The 21,057-nt window shown below is 38.7% G+C and overlaps 1 protein-coding gene across 1 annotated transcript in view; it reads right to left on the minus strand.

Annotated features, from left to right (window-relative positions):
- The window catches only part of LOC136863153 (G2/M phase-specific E3 ubiquitin-protein ligase), a 381,529-nt gene that overhangs the window by 46,659 nt on the left and 313,813 nt on the right, over positions 1–21,057 (minus strand). The window contains exon 8 of the mRNA XM_067139496.2: positions 1,937–2,053. Within this exon, the coding sequence (XP_066995597.2) occupies positions 1,937–2,053 (117 nt within the window). The remainder of the gene's footprint in view (positions 1–1,936; positions 2,054–21,057) is intronic.

The raw sequence follows: 21,057 nt of genomic DNA on the forward strand, positions 1-21,057 counted from the left end.
TCAGCTGTGATCACGTGACACCAAAGGGAGCGGCAGCAGCAGCCGAGGTTGAACACGACGAAGATACGGCTCAGGCGGCAAGTATTCTGTCGAAAAATGATGTACTTGCCGCTCTTGTCGCGTTGGATTCCCTGGTAAGTGCAAGTGATGCTGATGACGCTACAATTAAGACTATGGCCCACATGGAGCAGTTTGTAGCTAGTGTTTATATAAAAAAAAAGACTAAGCAACCTCTCACACATTCTTTCTTTAAAGGCATTAAGCCTAATGTGTGATAAAATACCCTACTGGACCATTAAACATTTGCGAACATTTCCGGTACTGTACAAAGTTATCTATTAATCTTGATATTTGTGTTAAATATGTGTCTGGGCTTTAAAAATTTGTTTTTTGGTGTCATATGTTTCCAATTGGACATCTTGTTGGCTCCCCTGTGTTTGTATTGCGTTGTGCGTATATAGTAGATTACTCTGTCTTTGAACCGTGTTTCGTTTTGGTGTGAAGTTACGTTTGACAGTGTATGGCATTATCCAAGAGCATTATTTGAATAAATGCACCTCGTTGGATACATTTCGGAAATATAACTTTCCATGGAATTAGAAAGGTTTAACTGTGAATCAAGGTGATTGCATGCATTAAAGGATCTTAGAATATTTTGTGATGCAGCAAGGGTAGGCATTTCTGAATTTCGAGTTGGCGGTGGTTAATTCAAAATCACATAATTGGAAGTCCGATTTTAGCATCCCAACGACTCTGAATTAACGAGGTTTTACTGTAATCTGTTATTAAGTTTTCCTTTTCAGGTATTTTCTAAATTTTATGTATTCATAAATTTCAACAGACTGAAGAACCTAACAGTCATAATATTAAAACACCTACTACTAACAAGGACTTTGGACGATATTCGACTCTCTGATCAGATGAATAGTTAGGTTTGTGTCGAGGAACTTTGGAATATGCATTGACAGAATGGAAAGGACAGAATATCCACTTATAGGAATAATAAGCAGCTATGGAACAGAAACTGTTCTAAGGGAAGGTGGAGGGCTGTCTTCTTATTGAGATTCGAGTAAGTTTTGTTGTTAGTAGTGATAAAATGGAAGTTATGATTTTTGCTGCCAATATGTATATGGGGTGACTCCAAGGAAGTACAAGAAAAGATCAATTATTGGACGAAGACAGCAAGGAAATATGGTATCATGGTTAGTAAAGAAAAAAGTGTAGTGGTTCTCCACAGGCCCAACTAAAATAAAAGGAGAATAACTAAAAATAACAGATTAAGTATTTAGGAAGTAATATATCAGCAAAAGGTTACATTGATAACAAAATGACCAACTAAAACCAAGCTACAGCAAATTTTTCCAGAGGTGTATGAGAACTTATATGGAACAGAAAAGAGTCGCTGAAATGTAAATACTGTAAATCATCTACCAAACGTACTGCATACTTAGGTTGAATTATAGGTGACACATGAACCATAAGGGGGAAAAAAAGAGAGAAAACTAGTAGGATCGCAGCAGATGAAATAAGATTTGTGAGAAGTATAATCAGCAAAACTAGACAAGACAGAATAAGCAACAAAAATGTAGACTTGGCCAAAAGTTTGCTACATGTTGCTGACTTCAGGAAAATCAAACATACAGAGATTGACATGGTACAGGCACAGATTAAGAATAAGTGAAGAGAAAGGAAGTGTTTAAGTTGCAACAAGAAGATTGTTGACCCAGAGAATGACCACAGCTGAGATATTAAAACATAAGAGAAAATACAACAAAGTAACTTTGATAGAGAAATAACCAGATAAGAATTTAGTTGATGGGCTTCTTTCGCTGACAGTGTTGGGATATGTACGTGTGTATAAGGCACAACTTCATCGATCAACACAGAGTATTTTACAGACTTATCAGGCTTAAAATAGAGTATGAAGGATACATACGTCATTTCACAGTGATATTCCCTTCCTCTCGAGCAGAGGCACCTCTGAGCATCACAGCGATTGTAGCGAACCAACAGATCTTGAAAGGCCCCTGGCTCCAATTCCCAAGAAGCATCTCTGGAATGTAGATACAGAAAACATTAGATAAATCTAAATTCTCAAATAAAACAGACATTGGATTGAAGAATATGGAAAAATACTTCATCCAAAAATTAACATCCTGATATTGTGCTGCGATGCATTACCATATCCTGATCTAGTCGAGATATACGATTACAATCGTAGGCATGGCCCTTGCATGTGGAATGGTGATCCGCCTGTGCAAAGGGCACTATTTTAGATAGGGAATCATAGCCAATTAATTAATTCATTCATTAATTCATACACTTATGTAAGGCTATAACCGAAGTAGGACGGGATAGGACGGGCCTATCCCAATCGAATATGTAGAGTGATCTAAATGCAACAGAGAAAGAAGAATAGGGAGGGGGGCACATGGGGTGCGGGATTTCCGTTTACGTGTGCCTCGCAGAAATTAGGGAATGGTGAGAAATTAGTGTTTGACGGCTATTAGATCAGGTGGGGTCTTCCGTTTGGGCCTCAAGGGAAAGGGCCGGACGTGTTATCCTTGGGAAGGTGGCTCCTTTTTCTCACCAGGGGTGGATAACACGACCGGGCAGTAGTCATACATAATCCCATCCATGCATTTATCCTGCCAACCGAATGCTCTCTCCTCAGTTGGTGGCTATCCGTGACTGGGAGAGAAGTGTTTATTCATTTATTCATGCATGCATGACAATATTACTCGGTCATGGAATCATAATTAAAAAAAAAACCTCATTCATGCATTTATGTACACCCATGTATAGTGTCTGTGAAAATGGAGAACTCTGTACAGACTTATGATAAATAAATAAATAAATAAATAAATAAATAAATAAATATACGATTACAAGGGTAGTGTGAAAGAAGCTCTTCTTGCAAGCTAATGATAATTGTGTTTAGTTAGGAAAATGTGATTAGTACTGGCCCGGATGTTAATGTAATACCAACGTGCGAAATATATACACAAAGAGTTTTGTCTGTACAATGCTTGGGATTTAAAAACAATATTTTTTTCTGTATCAGGTATCCACAGCCACAAGGAAATGCACTTATTAATTTTCTGTCATCTCTGTCTGTATGTACATACGTACGCGCATCACGAGAAAATGGTTGAAGAGAATTTAATGAAAATTGGTATGCTAAGTTGGGGAATGAGCCACTACAATCTAGACTATAAATCATATTATTCACACTGAGTGAAATTGTAGTTTAGGGGAGGGTATGAAATTTAACTCTCAAATGTTTATGTTATCAGTGGTCCTATAGATAAATACCACATAACTAAAGTCATATAGAATTAAATTTCTGATCATTTATATTTTATACATTTTTTTCTGTACAGGCTATGATAACAGAGATATTCATGAATTTGTATTTTTGTTGCTAAGTCCATGTCAACGCTGAGCCATGAGAAAATGGGTAAACAGAACTGCATGAAAATCAAAATGTAGAGTCGGGGAATAAGAAACTACCATCTAGGCTATACGAAGGGGTATCCCCCCCCAAAAAAAGAAACATAATTATTTTTTAAAAGCTATATATTTTCAAATTTTTTACAAAACAACTTTATCCCCTTCACTAATACATTTGTCCCACCGGTGCTTCCACTGTTCGAAATATTTTTTGTAGTCATCTTTAGAAATGGCTGACAGCTCCTCCCTCATTTTTTCTTGACCTCTTCATTGCTGTCAAATCGGTGTCCTTTCATGCCACTTTTCATGCGTGGAAATAAGAAAAAGTTGCATGGAGGCAGGTCAGGCGAGGGGCAGCGGAACCATGCCATTTTTAGCTAAAAACTGTCCAACAGAGATGGCTGTACGTGCAGGTGTGTTGTCGTGGTGCTCAAACCAGTCTCCTGTCTGCCACAAATAGGATCTCTTTTTATTTTTATTTTATTTTTTTAAATCTTTTTTTGACGAACACTGTTGCACAATCTTCCTAAAACTTCCCAATAAAAGGTTTGCATGTTGTTCACTTAAACTTGCCAAAATAAAAAACTAAACAATAACAAAACAGCACTAACAAAACCAATCACTGCAAATGAACAGAACAAGCCAGGTTGACAACACAGGCGGCACTGAACTGGCAATGAGTTGCGCTATACATGCCTAGCAGCAGAAATGTGTACTACACAAACTTCACTCACGGCAATGTTATTCCAGTTATTTCTGGGTACCCTTCATAAATAATTTTATTCAGCCTGGATGAAATGGTAGTTTAAGGGAAGGCACCTAAAATTTAATTTCAAAAGTAAAAAATCAGGAGAAATTTGGCAGCGAATCGCAACGTATTACGACACATCACAGATGGCAGTATATATACTAATTCATTATAATTCAATACATTAACAATTCTATTTGGCCTATATATATATATTTTTCATCATTTATATGCGACTACTAAACACTGGACATGCCTGAACTGTAGTAACATGTGACTTATCCTTCAATATGGTGATCACATTATGACTAATTGTTGTTCAACACACCCGTAGCTGACTTAACCCTCTTCAGAAACTCGGAACTAAAATTTTGCTCAAAGTACTTGCCTTGCTGAACTGATTTCAAGGTTAAATTTTTTCCAAAGCTTGTTCAGACAGCAAGGATTTGAACTGTGTTTTTGTCTTTGTACTCTGCCAAAAATCCTTTCCCATTCTGGAGTGCTATGTAGAATTGATAAAATAGCAAGCACCACCTTAGAGAGTCTGTCATGTGTAAGTTCACCATCAGCTGATTTCATCTGACCTACCAATGCCCATTGAACATCAGTTCTTCCTTTTGCCAGGTCTCTTTCTTCGAGCTGAAAGTTACCGAACTGGGAGTGCAGAATATCAGTTTCTTTATCTAAATGTTCTGTTTCACTAGTCAGAATGCTCGAAAACTTGTTAATGAAAAAATCTAAGACTAGAAAATGATGCCTTACTTACAGCAGAAATATTTGCAACTCCTGCATTAATTAAAATTTCATCTTTGAACGGAAATTTGTGTACCATGTAGTCACATGATGAAGAGAAACACTTTCTAACAGACTTAAAGAATATGCATTTTTCTTCAGACTTAAAGTGTTCACTAAAACAAACACAAAGTTCCCTATCATCAGATCACAATCATCCTTTTGATTTGCTGGAGTATGATAATCTATATCAAGGAGAGAGGAAGAGCTTTTAATAACGTGTGGTTTCACAAACCTTGCCATCACATTCCTCAATAGTTCCTCCAAAACTGACCTCAATAAGTGGATGTGCAGCATACTTGACTGAAGAGCTACGTTTGGATTCTCAAAGATATCCATAAAAATTGAGAGAAAAAGGCAAACAGATTTGTGTAAATTTGATGAAAGGAACATGAACAGTTGTTCTTCACGTGACAATGCATGCTCTTAGTGTCATCAGTAGTTTTTTCTTCTTCTTTTAAGTGAAACTGATGACTGGGTTTTCCTTTTAAGTGAGGAGTGTGGTGAAATGTTATGACAACCCTTCACCTTTTCAGACAAACAAGACACATCTGCACTTAAACTGTGCTTTAGAATTTTGTAAGTCTTCAAAGTTCCCATCTGACAATCCTTACTCACAATTTCACTCCTGAATAAAGTAATCAAATGGTCCCACTGCAGCAAAATCCTATCTAAACACCTTCTTAGCGATAACCATCGAGTAGGCACATAGTTCAGAATTTTCCTGATCTTGTGACGTACCCACTTGGCCCACAGATGAATGACAAAATTATAACGTGACGGGTCACTTTAATATTAAAATAAATAAATGATATATCATTGTTTCTCCATAAACAGTATGCTAAGGGCGCCAGTCTTCAAGCTTATGGCTTGAAAACAAAAGTAGATAATTAATAATAATAATAATAATACGTAATGAGACTCAAAAAACTCCCAGGGGTGAGGTGAACGGAACACAAATCATGAAGTACACTAACTTGGAATTTAAGGATCATTAAAAATCATTTCATAAAATACAAATTAAAATAGCTATTTATTAAGATGAAAAACGTGACGTAACGGCGTTTTAACGACATCTGAACTTACGTAAGCAAAATAAAAATTGAATGAAATTAATTTTAAAAATGAACTGTTGCGCGAAGACTTGCAGTAACTTATGCCATAAGCTCACCAAATGTAGACTCTGTTGTCTTGAAGCTGAAGATGGGTGGATCTCTCGTACAGGCTGCCTCATCTGTTGTTGGATTCCAGTCCTACATCCACATTTCCTGTCTTTAACACTTCCTATTGTACTCCTTACATAAAGTCGTAATGAGTCCTAATTTTAAGTGCAAAACCACCATGGGTTATGTTCATGGAGAGAATACATTCGTATTCTTCCGTATTACGGAACAGTAGCGTAGCTAAATTCATAATAAAAGCTCTCCTCCCCTATACCAGTCAGAACCGGTCTCCCGTTGACTACCTCTCGTCATTGAGATAACAAGTCCCAATGAGAGTAACTTTTGAATAGAATATACTCAGATGCGAAGTGAACTAAGTTAAAATCTTCTCCGATGAGTAGACGTAGAATCGTAGTAAGAGTATCTTCCAAGCGTGAGAATCAGAATCAGAATCTAAATCTGAATGTGAATCTGAATGTGAATCTGAATGTGAGTGTCCTCTCCAGCCCTTGTCGGTGGTATATATTGGTTCAAAAGTCTCCTTCCATCAGCCCTATCACATGGTCCAGTAAGATTCGAGGTCTCATCCCTTCTCCGATGTATAGCTGTGCATCCATCACGTTGCTTCATTACGTTCATTCACATAGGCTGAACTTTCCCGCTGAAATAAAGCGTCCCCAAGCAGAGTTTGAAAAGTGGGTGTTAATAATGTATCAACTGTCTCTTCACGAGGTGGAGAGGGTAGGTCTCTCGTAATCTAGATGACGTACTTTTCCTGGAATTGGGCTGGAATTAGCCTGCTGACTCTGGTCACCTCACAACGGCTATTGGAAAATTTACTGCAAGTTATAAATATGCATGATGTTGAAATACTTTACCCAATAATTTGTTCGTTCAGAATACATTATAGCCGCGATACAAAGAAATGAAATAATGATTGAAATGGATGATAAAAACCCTATATATATACATATTAATTTAAACATGACCTATCAGTGATTAAATATATACATCTTATCAATTAAATATATAGTTCAATAATTAAAAACATGCAGTGATGTCCCAAACATCACAATCTCTGTGTTGTGTAAAGTCTGAAATTCTCTGAATTTTTCTTTCCTCTTTGCACTCTTTTCCAGAAAATAAAATATATCAATTATACTTATATATCAATTATACTTTCATCTACATTTACGGGCAAGCATGCTGCACCCTTCTCTGCAGCAAGATTAATTAGGTGACAAGAGCAGCCTATGATGATTATGTTACTATGTTCCCACTTCAAACATCCTGCCACACCATTCTTTAATCCTACCATTACTGGATCATTATCAGCACCAAGAGCTAGGCAGTTTTTAATGGAATGCGGAATTCCCAAAAAGCTGAGAGCAAAAGATTGGCAAAGTTAGCTCCAGTAGCATCCCCTTCTAAATTAGGGTCAGAGAATTGACGACTCTGAATTTCATTGAGTTCAGGCCTAAAAAATGTTACAACAATTGGATACATATTCAAGTCGCTTTTATTGCTACAAACAGTAGCAACAGAAAATGCATTCACCTACAAATGTGATTCAATTTTCGCCCTTTCTTCCATGCACATTTCTGTAATGATAGCCGCTGGTTTCATTCTTGCACACCCATATCGCTTAGCGATCTAAACTTCTTAAACTTGTTATATTTGCAAGACAATTCCCTTTACTTGGTTGTACATTGTCTTAAACTATTCTCCTGACCATTAAGTATATCTGGGTAGTGTTGATTCATTTTTTGTTTTACACTGACATTCTCCTTTTTTTCCCCCCGTGTACCCTTCATATATATATGTGTGTACGTTAGCATCAAAATCATGTAGAGTGAGAGTTGCTGTCTAATATCACATATAGATAGGTTTTGTGAAACCTTTTGATATTGCAACATATGGTGTAATACCGCTACCGTAACGAGTCATCGTTCTGTCATTGTATGCTTTGAGCGATTAGATAGTATTTAGGGAGACCCAAGTTTGCCTGAGGCTATTTCAACACAATATGTAACATTTGTAGCTGGGTGGGAGTGATGTCATGCTGTTTTTAGAGATGACATGGGTGTTATACCATGAAGCAACTAATGGTTATATAAAGGGCTGTATCCTATAGCGGCAAAGCAGTTGGAAGGAGAGTGAGGCCACAGATGGTCAGCGAGTTCAGTTGGAGAAGTCAGTTGGATAGTTCAGTTGGTTGGAAGCAGTTGGTTGGAAGGAGATAAATGGAGAGACATGCCATGAAGTCAATTGGAAGGAGATGAATGGGGAACAGCGATATGGATACGTAATCGTCGGTGACCAAATGGATTATAAGTTTGGAGTGTATATCGTGCATCTGTTCAGTCGAGTTATTGTGTCAGTTCAGTGACAGCCAAATACTAAGTCGTCGTAATGCAGATTAACAGTTATCAGTGAATTACTTGTAAAGTTGATTGTGAAGTGCGAATATAATTTCATGCCATATTATATCTCGTTTGTGAAACTAAAAGGATACATCACCAAATTAGGCTTGAGTTACCTATAGCTGATACCAATTCAAAGGAATACGTCATAATAATACAAAGTGTTTAAGGTACTGTAAAGTGAACCAGTGAGGGATCAATTTCTTGTACAACTTTAAAATGCCCAGTCAAGAGGATTTCAAATTTAATGCTTAAAGTTTCTTTCAGTTGTTATTTCAGAGTTTTATATTATCTTTTGAATTATCGCAGTAAATCTCGTTTGTTGAAATCAGCATTTAAGGAATATATTTGCAGCTCTCTCTGTATGAATGATGTACTGATGATGACTTCCTCCCGGGTAAAATATTCTGGAGGTAAAGTAGTACTCCATTCCAATCTCCAGGTGGGGACTACACAAGAGGCGGCAATCATCAGGGAGATAGATACTGATATTCTGCAAGTCGGAGCGTGGACTGTTAGTTTGAACTGTTGTGGTAGGTTAGAGAATCTGAAAAAGGGAGACGGATAGACTAAAGTTAGATGTAGTTGGTATGAGTGAGGTGCGTTGGCAGGAAGAGCAGGATTTTTTGTCAGGTGACTAGAGAATTATCAATACAAAATCGAACAGGAAAAATGCAGTAGTTGGTTTAATAATGAATAAGAAAATTGGGCAACAGGTAAGCTACTACCAGCATAGCAAAAGGATTATATTTTTGTCATGATAAGACACCAAACCAATGTCCACCACAATAGTGCAGGTCCATAAAGCCTACTAGTTAAGCAGATGATGAAGAAATCAAAAGAATATACAAAGAGATAGAAGATTTAATACAGTATGCAAAAGATGACGAGAATTTAATTGTGATGGGAGACTGGAATGCAGTGGTAGGCCAAGGAAGAGAAGGTAATACAGCAGAATATGGACTGGGACAAAGGAATGAAAGAAGAAGTTGGCAGGTTGAATTCTGCACCTTGCTAATACTAGGTTCAAACGCTACAAACGACTACTGTATATGTGGATGAGAACAGGACACACTGGAAGATATCAAACAGACTTCATTATGATTAGGCAGAGGATCAGAAACCATGTGTTGGATTGCAAAACATTCCCAGCAGCCGACGTGGCCTCTGGACCACAACTTGTTGGTCATGAAATGCCATCTGAAGTTGAAGAAATTGAAGGCAGGAAGGAAGGAAGGAAGGAAGGAAGGAAGGAAGGAAGGAAGGAAGGAAGGAAGGAAGGAAGGAAGGAAGGAAGGAAGGAAGGCAATGTGATGGGATCTGGACAAGTTGAAAGAAAGGTGTGCGAGGGACTGTTTCAAGGAACATGTTGTGCAAAGACTAAATGAAAAGACTGAAGGAAACACAATAGAGGAAGAATGGACAGTCATGAAGAATGAGGTCAGTAGGGCTGCTGAAGAAATATTAGGAAGAAAGGAAAGATCACCTAAGACTCAATGGATAACTCAGGAGACACTAGACCTGATTGATGAACGACAAAAGTACAAGAATGCAAAAAATGAAGAGGGCAGAAAAGAATACAAGTGATCAAAGAATGAAGTGGATAGAAAGTGCAAGGTAGCTAAGGAAGAATGGCTGAAGGAGAAGTGCAAGGATGTCAGAAGGTTGTATGGTCCTAGGAAAAGTAGATAATGCATACAGCAAAATCAAGGGAACCTTTTGAGAAAGTAAAACTCTGTATATGAATATTCAGAGCTCATAAGGAAAACCACTTAGAGGGAAAGAAGATAAAGCAGAGAGATGGCAGGAACATATCCAACAGTTGAATCAAGGTAAAGACTTACAGTAGATGATACTGTACTGTAACAAGAAGAGGCTGTTGATGTGAAATGGGAGACCAAATTTTGAGGACAGAATTTGAGAGAACTTTGAGAGACCTAAATAGGACCAAGACACCTGGAATTGATGACATTCCTTCTGAAATACTGACTGCCTTAGGAGAAACCAGGATGACGAGGTTATTCCCAAGATGTATGAGACACAAGAAGTGCCATCAGATTTTCGGCAGAATGTTGTTTTACCTATTCCCAAGAAAGCCAGTGCTGAAGGTGTGAAAAATACTGCATCAATAGTTTAGTATCTCACATCTGCAAAATTTTAACATATGTAATTTACAGAAGAATAGAAAGACAAGTTGAAACTGAGTTGGGAGGAGATCAATTTGGCTTCAGAAAAATGTTGGAACATTTCCTGAATTCTGACTTCACGTCTGAACTTAAGAGGATCGAATTAAGAAGGACAAGACCATATACATGGCGTTCATAGATTCTGAAAAGGCATTTGATAATGTTGATTGGACCAAGCTATTTTGGAATCTGAAGGTGATTAGGATCAGGTACCGAGAATAAAGAATTATCTACAATCTGTATAAAAATCAGTCTGCAGTACTAAGAATCAAAAGTTTTGGAAAAGAGGCAGCAATCCAGAAGGGAGTGAGGCAAGGTTGCAGTTTGTCCCCCTCTCCTCAGTTTTTATATAGAACAGGCAGTAAAGGAAATCAAAGGGGAATTTAGGATGGGAATCACAATCCAAGGAGAAGAAACCAAAACCCTGAGATTTGCCGATGATATTGTTATTTTATCTGAGACTGCAGGAGATCTGGTCAAATTACTGAATGGTATAGATAGTCTTGGGTAAGGAGTACAAGCTGAAAATAAGTCCAAAACAAAAGTAATGGAATGCAGTCGAACAAAGTCAAGTGATGTAGGAAATATTCGATTAGGAAATCAGGTCTTAAAGGAAGTAGATGAATATTGTTACTAGAGTAGCAGTGTAATGATGGCTGATGTAAGGAGGACAAAATGCAGACTAGTACAAGCAAAGAAGGCTTTTTTTAAGAAAAGAAATTTGCTCATCTCGAACGTTGATATAGTAATTAGAAAGATGTTTCTGAAGACTTTCGCCTGGAGCATGGCATTGTATGGAAGTGAAATATGAACAGTAACTAGCTCAGAAAGAAAGAGAATGGAATCTTTTGAAATGTGTTATTACAAAAGAATGCTGAAGGTGAGGTGGATAGATCGAATCAGGAATGAAGAGATACTGAATCAAATTGGTGAGAGGAGATCGATTTGGCTAAATTTGATCAGAAGAAGAGATAGAATGACAGGACACATCTTAAGACACCCAGGACTTGTGCAGTTGGTTTTTGAGGGAGGTGTGGGCAGTAAGAACGGTAGGGGTAGACCTACAACATCTTAACAAACTCAAAGGATTTTAACTACTTAACATTCCAAATTATTTTACAAACATTTACTAACCCAAAATCGGGAGATTGTACTTGTGTACGGTTACAGGTCTGCCTTACAAATAGACAGGTTGGCCCTTCCAGATACTTCATGAAAAGAGAAGTCTCAAAAGACCTCTGGAATCTGGAAGCTTTTATTTTTTTATTGTGCCGTTAGGCAGGCCTGCAGTGAGACAAATAAATGGTGGCGGAGGGAGCTGGCTTTGCGCACCTGGCTTGTTTCTGAGTGGTAGCTGCAGCAGTGAGTGGATGGGGCCCTAACTCTGTGATGCCACTTGCATCTGTAGCCAGGCTAGCTTGCTCCTCCTGAGGCCTTACAATAAAATGGTGGATACAGTCACATTATTCATCCGTTTCATGGCCAGTACTGTGCAGCTCGTCATTTGGACAGCTGTTTATCAAAACCTGTAAGTCAGTTGCGCATGAAGTGTTGGCCAGCCAAACACAACTAATAGATCACTTGTTAGCTATTGCTCTGTTGGCTGAAGACGCTGAAAGGGAAGAACAAAGGCAAAATCGAAGATTTTGGATTCACAAAGTTAATTTATCTAGAAATTTTAATAGTGAATTTTCTGCATTGTTTCAATCATCATCGTGGCATGAAGAGAAATACAAAATGCATTTTCGAATAAGCATTGTGAAATTTCAACAGCTACTACAACTTTATAAACATTGAAATAGGCATTTTAAGAGATTTCGTGAACCCACATCAGCGACCCTACGAACGGTTGTATGTTTAAGGTGAGTTAATTATTTGGAATACTGGAATAGTTCATATTATATGTTGCATTCATTACAAAACCCTAGTTGCTTACGTAAATAATAAACATAACTAGAACTACACAAAAATATATTTTAAATAATTATTAGAATTAACAATGTCTAGTCTTATTTACTTAAGTGGTTTTGTTATTGTTATTACATATAATTTTAAATAACTACTAATAACAATGCAATTTATAACTAGAGATAATAACTTATCAAATCTAAATTAACTTTAGCCATTGCCACTACACTGCTTGTAGCGCTCTGTTGCTTGTTTAAAGGGGCAAACTTCTAGCTAGGTCATCGGCCCCAAGCCACTGAACTGAACAGTTCAAACGTTTCCCAGGAATGTGAACATCTGTACACGAAGCAAACACCATGTACCACATGGACTCAATGCGTTTGCTAAAACACAAATACTTTACAAACGTTAGCGACATTAGATTCCGATGGGAGGAGTGGAAGAAATATTATCGCCAAGCAACTTCTTTTATAGCACGATGCATTTCCCTCCAATAGGCGCAAGTGTGAGCCACTACACCTAGTATACAGTAAAATAATATTTTCCAGCCTGCGCGCTGCATCTTCCTTCCGTGAGGCGTGAGAGCAGGCCTTTAGAAGTCCCCTTTATAGTTCATGAAAGATGCTAATATAACAGGATATTACAGATTTAAAACCATTGTCCAATTCATTTGCATTAAGTTGAAGAAAACTGAAGTGTCATCCGTACTACTTCTATTATCAACACTAACATGATAATACAAACAAAATATAGTACACAAATCATAGAAAAATAGCAGATTCTAAGCAAAAAAAAGGCATAACTTATTTGTTTCACTGAGGTGTGTTTAATGCATAGATGCATAGTTGCAGCAATGTTTGCCTATTTCAAACAGAAGTAACTTCAAGATTTCCTGCAATTTGGGGTGCATTAAAGGATGACCATGCAATGGAATGACCTGAGGGTCATTAGACAAGCTCTAGGAGTCCCTTAATCCTTTGCCATTTCCTATTTAGAGGCGGCTATCCGGCCTGAATTATTGCGGTCTATGACAGGGTAATTTAAATCCCAACAGACACAGCCGCATAAATACCACCATTTAAGGAAAGTAACATACAAGTCAGACGAATAAAGATATAAATCTAATTTCTTTTGCATTTCATTTCTAAATGATCAATGCACATAAATTTGTATTCAACCTAATTGTGAATCTCTGCATTTTAACCCTGATGGTATTCTAAAAAGCACCCCTTCCTGCAGAGTGGTAGAATGCACTGCTTACTTGCACACTTCGGCATGACCAGGTATCTTCAAAAGATAATGAAAACATTTATGAGATGGATTGCTGATGGGTAAACTTCTTCTGCTGCTGGTATGTATGCGTGACGCGAAGTTCCTGATGAGCTGTTGCACCAACTTGCATCAGATGTTCAGATGTGTGTTTCCATGAGCCGAGAGTTGATCGGTTACTCATATCGTAAAGAATGTAACTGTTCACAATGCATGCATTGATCACAAAATGAACAATATATTTCAATAATTTTTTAGATAATCACCCAACTCCATAGCATCTCTTTTCTGATCACTGCTGTTCACGCCACCCGTATATTTTGTGTAATTTATAACAGTACAATGACATGCAATTTCTATTTCTCTTCCCTGCCTTTACCAGTTTTTGTCATTCACAGAATATGAATTTGTTGACGGTATAAGAACAGCAAGTTTATCTGCCAAACTGTTGCTGTTACACCCTCATATTGCACTTTCCTACATTCTCCCCTCTTTAGTTTCTATTTTATTTATCCTTGTCACACACCTGGAGGTGTTGTGTTAGCAATAATTTTATCAGTTTTGAAGATCTGAAAAAATTATCAAAGGAAACGTGATGCAATTATCCTCTGTATGGCTTTGATAGTTATAAAACCATCTGCTCTCCTAATAATCATTTCACAAGGTAGCCATTTCCATCGTCAGCAATACCCCATGCCTCGATACGCCATTTGGGTCTCCTTAGGCGACACTATTTCAAGATAAATCTTCCCTTGTTACCTATCACAGTTTCATCTACTGCGAGTTCCCGGCCAGGTGCATATAAAATTACAAATTTATTTTTTTGTAAGTTGCAAAGCTGGTCTTGCCTTGTACAGAATGTCATAATTAAGGACTGGATCTTAATGCACTAAAAATGTACAAAATATGCATGAAAGTTGAAAAATATGCACTTAAGAATAAGCCAATTTTATTAATTCACTTTATACATGTATCATTCACTGGAAGAAAGAAGCATTATAATAGATAACTACTAGTTTTTCAATAGATTAATTATGTCTATTTTCTGGAAGAATAAGTTTATAGGCCAAGAATCACCTTTCTACATCAACTGAAGGGATGGGACAAAATTTATACACTGGCACTTAAGGTTTCGAACATTCATCTGACATACACACCTTGATTCCACTCAAGCACTGACCTGTTTGAATCTTCTTTAGTGCTAGGTTCGAGTTTATCACCTTATCTAACTTGCATTTAATTTTTCTTCCAATTTCACCTGGAATGGAATTCACTGAGAAGTTGCTTTTTGAATGAGTTCAAGTGAGTCATGGAGAAGTGCACCACCAGTAAATTCTAAGCTCTCAGTTGTTCTCGTAAGTGAAGAATAATGCGTATGGGTGAAATTCACATATTGCTAAGACAGAATCGCTTTCAAATACCACTTTTGCTTCGCGAACACACGCACTATAGTCTTTTGTAACTACTTCTTTTACTTTACTGAAATTCTCCTGATAAAATGAAAGTGCAGATAACCATGTTCCCTACCTAGTTAGGACAGATTCCAGTGGCAAAGTAGCTTAAGGCAGGCAATCTTTGTAGAACTGATTTTAGAAACTTTCTTTTCACTTTCAATTAAATTGTTAACAGCTGGAAACTCTGTTATTTCTTCCACAATACAATGCAATATGTGTGCTAAGCAGGTAATGTGTATAAGGTTGGGGTAAAATACTTGCAGGGCTTTTGCTTGTCGTGAACGGTGGCTCACGACGCGCCTTCCGCGTATTAACGAGAGAGCGAACGGGTTCGAATGGGATTCGAATCCGCGAACTCCAGGGTAGAAAGCCTGTGATTTAAAAGTAGCAGGCATATGAACGCATGTATATATGAAGGGAAATGATAGGAGAGTTTGTGTATATTCATAACTCCTCAATATTATGAAACACTGTGTAAGTTAAAATACGCACTTCTTTTGGGTTGGAAATATACAGAGTCACGTGTAAGAGTCGTAGAAACAGTTTCCAAAGTGTTCTGGAACAATGTGTGTAATGCAACGTGACAGGGTGGTTCCGTGCGCAACAACCAACCGGAGAACAGTGCAGTTGTGACGTGAACTAGTGACTTGTGGTGGTGGTATATGAATCAGTAGGATTATTCAAGAAAGAATAGAAGAAACTATATAACTGGGTAACTTGTAAACAAGAGGGCTTTTTGACTCACGACACTCTAAGAAGGCTTTTGGACTAGTAGACCTCAAAGGAGGCTTTTCGACGGTAGGCAGTATCGCGCAGAAGAGTGAATAGTTAATCAGGGAGAACTGTTGGAGTACTGGTAGACTTAGCATTCAGTCGCAGACGCAGTAAAGTGATAGTAAGATAGAGGGGTATCAGGCCCTTGAACTGAGTGTGACTTGTTGCTGAACAATCACAAAGATTCTCCACACCGATTGTCAAAGTAGGTGTTGGAATATCAGCTTATAGACTAGCAGCTTAATTGTAATTGGGATAATTCACGTCGCCGCGAAGATTAACGAGTTCCAGGGATACCTACGCAGAAGAGGAGAAGACAAGAAGAGAAGAGTGAAGACGTCAGCTGTACAAGAATCAGCTATACTCCGTAGTTAAGTATTCAACAGTAAATATATGCATTATAAGTATTCTTGTGTGTACTAGGAAAAAGACTTAAAGACATTCTCATAGATCTGAAGTTGAGAAGGGATTGAGAGTAAATGGTGTCAGAGATTTTATATTGTATGTATTATTGTATATATTGATGTGTGAATATCCTGGGTGTAGAATATAATTCGTGTTTAAACCTTGCCAATCTGACTATACGCTCCCAGAACTCCGAACCCAAGTCCTCAGCCTGTTGTACATCCCTTAGTGTCACGACAGGTGGACTTAAAATATTTGGTGTGCAGATGTGGGGTAACAATTAATTTACGGGAAATTAATAGAAAATTCGGGTGTTCATTTGTTGTGAATATATATAAGTATAATTACGATCACTTAAAGCGCTGCTTAGTGATCGGGAATAAAGGTGAATAAATTTGTAATTGTATTTGAACACTGTTTCAGGTACATTAAGAGGAAGGCAACGGGAAAGGAATTCAAGTCGTTCGAGTCGCTTGGATGCAGAAAGCAGACAGTAGCAGTTATTCGGGAACAGTCAATCCAGCTCGGAGTCCAGCGACTAACCAGAGAGGGTGAGTCAAAAGCCAACTCATAATGGAGGGTTCAGATAGAAATGCTAGTCCTACCCCTAGTAATGCAGAAATAATGCATGATGCAAGTGGAGTGTTGCATGCCCACTTTTTAACAGTAACAGAGGCTTTAAAACTCATAGGGGCTGAATTTGATGGCTTACACAAAGAAAGATTGCAAGAATTTTGTGAAAATGTTGAAATGGCAATAGGGTTAGTTAAGCCAGAAGAGCACGAACTATTTGACAAATTAATACTCACTAAAATCACGAAAGATGCGCGTAGCAAACTACTCGTGAGAGCCGATATTGAAACGTGGAATGATATAAAGGGAGCTTTACACGAATACTATTCCGAGAGACGAACTGTAGACTTCTATGCATGTCAGTTGTTTGCCGCCAGACAGGGTAAGAACGAGAGTATCACAGAGTGGGCCCATCGAGTTGACCGCATGGGAACCGAACTCCGGAACGCAATGGTCCAGGGTGAACCATTAGTTGCCAGAGAATACCAAATACGGGCGGTACGTAAGTTAGTAAAGGCTAGCTTTGTACAGGGTATTAGAGACGAGAGAATACAATCTCTCATTAAGAGCCGAGACGCACAAACATTAGAACAGGTGGTCAACATTACCACAGAAGAGGAAACAGCGATAGTTTCCGCTCAGGCTAGGCAACAGCTCATGGGTCAGATAAGGAAACCAGCCGAAATGAGAGTGAAAGCACACACGTACTCAGACAGACAGTCACCGCGAATGACCGGGCAAACACCCCGTAAATTAACAAATAAGAGGGCGAACATTAGAGTGATATGCTATAATTGTAATTGTGAGGGGCATATAGCTAGGGACTGTCGAAAACAGAAAGCCACCAAGAAAGGTCCACCTACCTGCCAATATTGTCAGAAGGTAGGCCATATAGAAAAAGACTGTAGAAAGAAAACTAGGGAAAAAGATGAGGATAAGTCACGAGAAATACACATTTGTGCAATAATCCGTTGTTATAATTGTGGCAGGACGGGACACAAACAGTCCCATTGTCGCGAAAGGCCAAAGCAACTCAGGGAAAGAAAATGTTTCATTTGCGGACGAAAGGGTCATTTACAAAGAATCTGTTGGTTCAAAGACCAAAAAGAGAATAGTGCAAAATCCAAACCTCATGAGTACGCGAGAAGGGGACATGAAAGGGATAAACAGTACGTAGACGGGCCGAAACAGTATGCGAAAGGAAAAAGTCTTCATAATAAAGATTTAAACTAAACAGGGACCACCACAACGGGCCTAAGGATGAGTCCCAGCAAAGCAAAGGCCCATGTAGGAGCGCAACTCAGAAATGCGCAGATAAGTCGCGCAATTCCCCGTGACAGATTAGTAGAAACCAGTCCGTTACAGAAAGGGATCAATCACGAAGGGAACATGATAGATCAGGTTCGATACTCGTGCACGCTAAAGAACGGGATAGACCTTTCAAATTTTTGATAGATACAGGGGCTGACATTAGCCTAATCCGGGAAAAGAGTATACCAAAGAAAGAGATTCACTATCGTAAACCGGTAGTAGAGCTCTCAGGCGTAACTGGGAAGACTTCACGCACTCGGGGATGTGTTATACTGCACATAGGGGATTCTTCCCCTGAATTTCATGTTGTCGGAGATGAATTTCGACTTTCGTCATATGGCCTCATAGGGAGAGACCTTTTACAACAGAGTATAATTAATTACAGAGATGGATATGTAGAAATTTTCGATCGAAGATACCCAATGGGTTTAAGTGTACATGAAATATGCCAAATAAGTGTCACCAACCAGGATAATTTGAGTGCATTAGAAGGCACTGTCGAAATTGGAATACGAGGTCAGGAGAACCTGCTTCGATTCTTATTAGATACTGGGAGTGAAGTATCCCTTATAAAGAGACAGGTAGTGCCAAGGGAAGCCATGATCGCTAGGGAACCTGCCTCTAAATTAAAAGACGTAGATTCAGAGAGAATCCGAACCAAGGGCACCGTACGACTTCCAATAGGGGAGTCAAACGCAGATTTTCATATAGCGGGTGACAACGTACAGCTCAAGTATGACGGGATTGTAGGCAGAAACATACTCAAAGATAGTATAATAAATTTCAGAGAAGGTTATGTCATATTAAAGGGTGAGCAACATCACATAACGATGAAAACTGCTCAGCTCCACACAATCTGTCTCAAGCCTAGAACAGAGACGATTATTGAAGTGAGAACGGACAAAAAAGTAGCAGAAGGTGTGATTGACAAAAAGGAAATTTTTCCAGGAGTATACATAGCGAGTTGCTTAACAAAGGCACGCAATCACAAAGCAATAGTGAGTGTGCTTAATACGAGGGAAACCGAAGTAAACTTCGAAAGCCCCATACTCCCTATACAAGAGCTTGAACCTATGACAATCTCAGAGCGAACCAAACAAAAGAGAGTGAACCAGGTAATACAAGTAGAACAGGGAAACACGAAATCTCGAGAACAGAGAGTGATAGAACAATTAAGGGTCGACCATTTGGCACCTAAAGACCGAGAAGAGTTGTATGCTATCTGTGCAGCATATAATGATATTTTTCATTTAGAAGGGGATAAACTAACGTACACCGATCTGTTACAACACGAGATTAGAGTCAGGGAAGACCAACCTCCAATTAATGTGAGACCTTACAGGTTACCTGAGGCTCAAAAGGAGGAAATTCAAAGGCAAATTGACGACATGTTGGCGAATGAAATAATCGTACCTAGTAAAAGTGCATGGTTAGCGCCATTACTTCTCGTCCAAGAAATTGGACGCTTCAGGGAAACAGAAATACAGGGTGTGCATTGATTTTCGTGCTTTAAACAAGGTGACAACAGGGACAGTATTCCCAATACCTCTCATATAAGAGCTCTTAGATGCTTTAGGGAAAGCACGGTACTTTTCTACCATGGATTTGGCGTCAGGGTATCATCAGGTGCTAATAAGGCCAGAGGACCGCGAGAAGACGGCATTCTCAGCTTTAGGGAAACATTACGAGTATTTACGTTTGCCCATGGGATTGAAGGATTCGCCGAGTACTTTTATGAGGCTCATGACAACCGCCATGTCGGGCCTAAATGGCGTTAAATGTCTCATTTATATGGACGACATTTTGGTCTATGCTAGTTCCATAGAAGACCATAATCACAGACTACGAGAAGTATTTCAAAGACTCAGGGAGCACAGGCTAAAATTACAGCCAGATAAGTGCGAATTTTTGCGAACAGAGGTAGCATTCCTAGGTCATATCATTACCGAGCATGGAGTGCAACCAGATGAGCGAAAGATTGAGGCGGTAAAGAAATTTCCTAGGCCTCAAACCACAAAACAATTGAAGGGATTTCTAGGCTTAAGCGGGTACTATCGGAGATTTATTCCTGAATACAGTAAAATCGCAAAACCTCTGTACGAACTCCTGAAGAATGATGTCCCTTATGTATGGACAGACAAGCAGGAGGCAGCTTTCAATGTTTTGAAGCAGAAGTTAACGGAGAAACCCATATTACAGTACCCAGATTTTGAGAAGCCATTCATTCTCACTACGGATGCAAGTGATGAAACCTTAGGCGCTATATTATCACAGGGAGAATTAGGGAAAGATTTACCAGTGGCATATGCAAGCAGAACTCTGAATAAAGCGGAGAGAAACTACTCAGTCACAGAGAAAGAATTACTTGCAATTGTATGGGGTGTAAAGTATTTCAGGCCATACTTTTTTTTTTTGCTAGGGGCTTTACGTCGCGCCGACACAGATAGGTCTTATGGCGACGATGGGATAGGAAAGGCCTAGGAGTTGGAAGGAAGCGGCCGTGGCCTTAATTAAGGTACAGCCCCAGCATTTGCCTGGTATGAAAATGGGAAACCACGGAAAACCATTTTCAGGGCTGCCGATAGTGGGATTCGAACC

This window comes from Anabrus simplex, chromosome 2 (genome assembly GCF_040414725.1).
Source record: "Anabrus simplex isolate iqAnaSimp1 chromosome 2, ASM4041472v1, whole genome shotgun sequence".
NCBI classification, from domain to species: domain Eukaryota; kingdom Metazoa; phylum Arthropoda; class Insecta; order Orthoptera; family Tettigoniidae; genus Anabrus; species Anabrus simplex.